General features: G+C 41.8%; 1 protein-coding gene across 1 annotated transcript in view; it reads right to left on the reverse strand.

The window, feature by feature from the left end:
• The window catches only part of LOC121460661 (alpha-fetoprotein-like), a 32,557-nt gene extending 26,860 nt beyond the window's left edge, over nucleotides 1-5,697 (reverse strand). Inside the window, 4 exon segments of the mRNA XM_041671112.1 lie at nucleotides 563-774; nucleotides 2,799-2,940; nucleotides 3,077-3,128; nucleotides 5,613-5,697. Coding sequence (XP_041527046.1) covers nucleotides 563-774; nucleotides 2,799-2,940; nucleotides 3,077-3,128; nucleotides 5,613-5,697 — 491 coding nt within the window.
• Between the last annotated feature and the right edge of the window lie 1,481 nt (nucleotides 5,698-7,178).

A 7,178-nucleotide genomic window follows, 5' to 3' on the forward strand; every position in this document is an offset into this window, starting at 1 on the left:
CAACACATGTACACAGTGCAACTATCCACGCTGCTGAGACATCCATCAGGGTAAAGGACAAGGCTGCCTTCCTTCCTTGTTTCGTGTTCCTCACAGGGTGTCAGTGGGTCTCGTGGGAGCCAGCTAGAGCTATCAACGGGGGCACTGCCGCCTTCCCAGAGCCTTGTCCTTCCTCTTGTCTAGTCAGGCTGGCTGACTGTAGGCAGACATGAGCCTCTTGGTGACCTTTCTCAGTGTTAGAAGCTGTGTTAGTGCCACATTTGTTGAGCACTAGCATTTGTTTCCCATCCAACTCCTGGTCTTCCTAATCAGGGAAGTGAGCACTTTATAGGGCCGAATCATTTCTACTCTTCCACAGCAGATTCCCAGGCCCTATTGATCCAATAGGATGCTAACTGACCACATTCTCCTTAGAAGAAAAAAGATGTATCATAACTCGTTTACATTTCAATTCCTTATCATAAAACCTCAGTTTTTAGAGAATTTTATGTGCAAAAAGAGTCTGTCTTAAAATTTGGAAAATATTCTTCTGATGAGGCCACGATAAAGAGTAGTGGTCCACCTTGTCTTCAGTGGCATGTGAGTCCCCTCATCTGTCTCACAGGTCAGCTCAGGCCTTGGAATCAGGGGTACATCGATGCTGTCTGTGTCGTCTTTCTGGGAGGACAGGAAGCACTGGAGTCTTGCTGTAATTTCCATCTTACAGCAGTCACTGAGCACTTGATTGCCCATCAGCCCTTGGTCGTTGCACATATGGGTGAGGAAGGTACCCATCTGTAGGAGGAAAGGGGGACGTGCAAGAGAAGCGAAGGAGACCGACATTCCCTACCATAGGAACGTTAAACTGGAGGCACGATGCTGAGCTTTGAATCCAGTAATCTCGGGACACAGATTTAATTTTAGTTATTTCATTCTGTATGTACATGTGTATTCTTCTACGTGTTTGTGTGCACACGTATGTGGAGAGACAGAGACCAGTGCTAGGCCTTTCTCACTCTCCATCTTAACTCTAAGACAAAGTCTTTCAATAAACCTACAGCTCTGCTGACAGATCAGCCAGCTCTGGGAATCGCCTGTCTCGGGACCCCACTGTCGGTACTGAGGAAATGGACGGCTGTGCCCGGCTTGACAGAGATAGTGGGACACGCGCTCAGGTCTTTACACAGGTACAACAAGCATTTCATCAACTGAGCTACCACGCCAGCCTCCAGGCATACTCTTTAAGGAAAAATCTTCTAGGCATTAATTTTCTCACATTCATTTATCTGTTATGTATGGTGAGGGGGTGTGTGCCTTGGAGCAGGTAGAGAGGTCAGAGGACACTTGGGGGGGGCATTTTCTCCTTCCACCTTCTGGATTCCTAGTATCAAACTCAGGCTGTCTGAATTAGCAGCAAGTGCCTTTACTGAACCACATGTTGAACCCCTTTTAGGTTTTTAAATCTAAACCCACATATGCTAGTTTTTGACCAGAGAGAATTTACCATTTCTTCCTTTCCTAAGAAGTTGCTTCATTCTCAAGCAATTGACAGGCTTTTGAGAAATAATTAGATATAATTCAGAATTTCCAAGGCAAGATATTCTTAAGGAGACCTCTCCACCAAAAAAAAAAAAAATGCTACTAATTTGCTTTTTTCCTACTCATTTTTAGTTATGTTTCCATGGAAACATATTTTAAGAATTGAACTTTGAGTCAGTGCGTGTTTGTTGTCACCTTCCTCATGGGAAATGTAATCATCTCAATGTTTTCAAATGTTTTTATGTGGCAGGAAATGTTTGGCGTTTGGTAAACCTCAACTGGCATGCATGTTCCGTATTTGAGGAATAAATACAGAAAAAGCCATCTTTTGAGGCAGAAATAAAGAAGAGATTGCTCTAAAATGAGTGTAGCCACTGGCAGAATCTTCATTTACAACATGGACTAGTGTAGATTGATGTCATCCCTCGCATTCAGAGTCTGAAACACTATGCACAGGCGTTAGTCCCGAGAGATGAAGCAGGAAACTCTATAAATCAAGAAAAAAAGTTACACCTCACTTATATGTCCATTATTTAGCCTGAGAATAACTGATCCTAAAACTCAGGGAGGGGAAACAGAATGACTCCGTGGCTGAAGGCACTTGCGGCCAAGGCTGATGATCTGAGATCAATCCCTGGGACCCACAGAGTCAAAGGAGAGAAATGACTCCGGAAAGTTGTCCTTTGACCTCTGTGTGTCACACACATACACACACACACACACACACACAGTATAAACACATATATATATGCATATTTGTGTATTATATACATATATATAATTTTAAAACTAAAAATTTTCTCTAGAAAATTTCTATTTTATTGGAATTGCAAGTCACAAGACAGTTTTATAACAAAACGATGTCCATTTTTTTCTAACTGAGAAAGGGATCTCTAAAAGTATTTGTCTCTTTTCATATTCTTAAGGAAATTCTTTTTAATGAATTTTAATTTTAGTTCAGTTTTTCCAAAGTTCTTTATATGAAAATGTCAGACGCCAGCCTCCTGGTGACTCGGGCAGAGCAGTCCACGTAAGTAAGCTTACCGATCGTCAGGGCTGTGACTCATTCCCTCGAGTGCTTGGCCCTCAGAACCTGGGTTCCCAGAGAGAAATGATTAAATATAGCTTTACAAGTCTACAAAGATTGTATCAGGAGTGTGATTCATACACATACTCTTGCTCTGCAATGTCCTAACTATTCAAGCAGTCCTGTTTATAGCAACATCTTTTGTTTACCATCTAGCGAAGACCATGAGAAGAGAGCAACGTGATCCACCTACAAACTGGTGAGCGCACTCTGCAGGTGACTCGTGTGGTCTGAGACTCTTACACTTCTCAGCTCGATCCAGCAACTCTTCAGCTATGGTTTGGACCTTGACATAAGCTGCATCCTGAAGAAACTGAGCAACCAAAATGATGGCACTGGAACATAAGATCTGTGTGTTGAATATGCAATGACTTTGCCCCTTCTTTCTTTGTTGTATCACCCTATTCTCCCCAAAATGATTTCGATTCAAATTTCAAACTAAAGGATATTGATAATGATAATCAAACTCACGCGTCTCTTAGGGTTTCCTCCAAGTGATCCTGGCGGTTAATATGCTGCCTGGCTGGAAAAAAGGTCTTGTTTGCTGCTGTGGTTTGGATGAGTTTATGCCCCTGACTTTCATGTGTTAAATTCTGAACCTGAGGTAAGAACTTATAAGAATCATAAGTGTGGAACCCTCATCCATGGAATTAGTGTCCTTAAAAAAGAGGCCCATGGGAGTCATTCATCCTTCTTACCACATGCAAGAAGACATCATGGACCAGAAGGCAGGTATGTACAAAGTACCAAATATGAGAGCCTTCACCAGATACTGGTATTAGCAATTGGTCTTAGACTCTCGAGCCTCAGGTACTGTGTGAACTAAACATCTATATTTATAATTCTCCTGCCTTGTGGCATTTTTGGTAAAGTGGCTCAGATCGACTAAGGCAACTGTGTAACAGGAACTTTTCCAGATTGAAAACCTCCTTTAAGTTCAACAATCTCATTATCTGTCCCCAAATTTCTAGATTTATTTTCATTGGCAGTAATCATAAGAACAATTTACCAGTATATATCTTCCTTTGAATTTAAAGTGTTTCCTGTGAGTGATTTTTTTAATATTCAAATACAGCTGAACTCTGTTGCTGGTTATTAGTAAATCGCATGTAGTTGAATTGTAGTTCTGAATTAGGGCCTGAGGAAATAGTTCAGTTGGTAAAGTTCTTGCTGTCTCAGCACAAAAACCTGAGTTCAATCCCCTAAATCCACTTTTAAAAAAGAGCTAGGCATGGTGGTGGAAGCTGGTAATCCAGCTGCTGATGAGGTGGGTGCAAGTGGATCCCTGGTGCTCACAAACAGCTGGTTTACCCTATTTGGCAAGCTCCAAGCCAATCAAAAACCAAATAAAACAAAACGACACCAAAAGACATTTTAACATGAGAGGGGGGAAGCTCATGAGGTCACAATCCTAGGTAAAGGAATGCCGAGAGCAGGAGAGATAGTCTTTCCCAAGGAAGAGCACACTAATTAGTTATGCAATACTGTATGGTCAGCTCTAAGGACATAGACGTAACATTATACTGACTGAGCAGTATATTACACACACACACACACACACACACACGCAATTAAAGAAAAAGAAGCCATGAATTTGAGGTAGAGTGAGTGGAATCACATGAAAGGGTTTGAAGAGAAGAAATGGAAGGAAGAAATGATGTGGTTGAATCATAGTCTCAAAAAATAAAAAAAAAATTGAAACTCAAGATGGGTGGCATCTGAAGAACACACAAGATTGTACTCTGCTCTACACATGCACACATGCACGCAAGTCCTGGATTCTTTAAACTTAATGACTTGGTTAAACTCTTTTCTTCTTTCATTAAAAGTTATTCAAAAGCAAATGTTAGCACTTGGGAATAAAATTCTAAATATTAACAATCTGTGGGTCTTGATTTAGCAAAGAAAGCATCTCCCACACTTTGGACTGCTCATCACCTCCATCCTCAGCACCCACTCATCACACACATGCACGCATCTCAACGCAGCTGTGTCTTCCTTCTTACACTAATGGTCTCTAAGGAACTAAGCAATTTTTGGCTAAGTAAACAATCATTAGCAATGACTATTGACGCACACAATAAAGGCTTTAGAGAAAGCTCTTCAGATTTCAACTTCTATTCATAGAAGTAGAAAGGAAATAACTTCTTTGCATTTATGTATGAAATATGTTTTAGTGCTTTGGGCGGGTACTAAGATTAAATGAGGGGCTGGGAAGATGGCCCAGCCAGGAGAGTGCTTGTTGTCCAGCTATAATGAATGAAATATCATTACAGATGTGACTTTAGATCTCAAGAACCTACTTCAAAAGTCCGGGACTGTGGCATGCACCTGTTATCCCATTGCTGGGGGCGGTAGGGCAGGAGGATCCCTGGAGCTCACTGGTCAGACGGTCTAGTCAATCAGTAAGCTGCAGGTTCAGTAAAAGATCCTGTTTAAAAACAATAAGGTTGAGGAGCAACTGAGGAGGATGCCCGATGTCAGCCTCCAGCCACTAAATACACTTGCACGTATGTCCATAAAAACATATGGATAGGGACACATCACACTCCACAGATGCACACGTGTGTGCGGGTGTGCACACATGCACGCGCATACACACATACATGCAAAAGAGAAATGAAAACATGTAAAGTAAAATGTGTAAAGAGCATACTGCCTGGTGATGACAGGTACGAATACTGTAGCTTCTATTATTGTTTCTGCAGTCATTCACAGTTTCAGTCTATTTAAATTCACTTAGCCAGTTCCAAACATCAGCTCAAGTTTTGCGTTCTCTTATCTAGGATGGGAACAAGGAAGGAAGGCTGAAGGGAGATCGTCCCAGGTGAGTGGCATCACTAAACTAGCCTCCTTCCTGTAGTTGTTTCACACACTCGTGTCTAGCAAGTTTCAGTGACTCTTTAGACGGGGATGACTGCGGAGAAAGATAAGCTTTTCTACACACACGGTCACTTAACACATCCTTACACTCAGGCCACAAGGGGCAGGAGACGGGGTTTCCTACCTGCGTGTAGTAAACTTGTTTGAAGAGGCTCACATTTAAGGGAGCTGAGGAAAGCAATAAGAAATAGAGTTTTAATAACCTCCATCGTCTCAGATGAAGTTCCACCATTTGAGAGATATGAAGACTTTATATTCTTTTCAAGCCTTTATAATTACCCATTAACTTCTTGGGTGATTTTTTTTTTTTTTTTTGCCTTAGCGCTCCCATGGATTCTCATAAAGTTGAAGAACTCCGCAATGAAGAAATGTTGGCGTTCGTTAATGAGTACAGGATTTTAAAACAAATAATGTCGAACCTACAATTTGTTCAAGGTTACAACACACAGGCCTTGTGATAAAAATTGATCGGCTCGTTTGCTAAATGTCGGTCTACAGGATCTCCTTTCGCCGAAATTCTTGTTTACATGGGCAGAGTTCTAAAGAGACAAATAGAAGGCAAACACGTACTACCCTTGGTCAGACAAGTGGTCAGAACTCAGGTGTGGATGCTGGGCGCGCTTACAGGACCCTGGAGGGAGAAGCGCTGCCAGCAAGCACAAAGACATGGCACCTATCAGCGAGCACTGGATGTCAGCCTGGACTACCACATGGCTTTCTCTCATGCAATCATACTCTCATTGTCTGGAAGGGAAATTAGGATGAATTCCTATCACATGCTGGTGGGCTCACAGACAACACTTCAGGTCCATCTACCTTGAGAGCCTACACAGCCAAGGGTTGCACTGTCTGATCTCCTTCCATTGCTGCCTGTTTTGCTGTTCATCTAGTTCTTAGGTCCAGGGCAAAGGAATGGGGGACTTGATCAGTAAAGAGAAAGTGTGGAATCATGTGAACCTCAGAATGTCAGAGAGAGGAGATTGCCGGTTGCTACTTCAGCCTTTCCTTCCCTCAGTTTCCTCATTTACAAAATGTGACCCACCTGCAGGTGAAAATTCAGTTTTCTCCAAGGCAGCCCCACAGGGAGACAAACTACTCTTATGGGTAGGCTGCATGCCCAGCAGTAGACACCAACAGAAACGAATTCAGTGACACCTTTGGGGGAGGGTGGGCCTTGTCTCATAATGTTGTGTTAAAACTTTTTAAAATTTTTATCTTATTTTTATTTTTTTAATTTTATTTGTATATATTGTCTCTCTTTATACCCTACGGGTCCTTTGAATATATCATGGCTTCTAGTTTAGTGTTTTTATGTAATTCCTAGGTGTGTGAAGTAGTGGTCTGTTTCTTGTGCATTTTCGTGAGTTCTTTTCCTTCCATTTCTTTATGTTTGTTTTGTCATAGTCTTTTATGTTAGTTTTTGTTTTATCGTATTATATTAAATTATTATCCTTTTGAAGTCTTTTTTTTTTTCTAACGAGAAACAGAAAGAAAGTGGGCCCGGACGGAAGGAGAGGTTGGGAGAAACTGACAGGAGTAGAGGAAGGGGAAACCGTATATATATTCTGTGACTATTTTGGGTCTGTGTGGCCAGGAACAAACAAGCAGCCTCAGACAACACAGTGAGGACAGATAGACAAGTCAGAGGAGTCAGGACTATGAAGCTCAGAACCATGCTCGGGCACTTCTG

This window comes from Microtus oregoni, unplaced genomic scaffold (genome assembly GCF_018167655.1).
Source record: "Microtus oregoni isolate MIOR12 unplaced genomic scaffold, Mior012 000021F_ref0000039, whole genome shotgun sequence".
NCBI classification, from domain to species: domain Eukaryota; kingdom Metazoa; phylum Chordata; class Mammalia; order Rodentia; family Cricetidae; genus Microtus; species Microtus oregoni.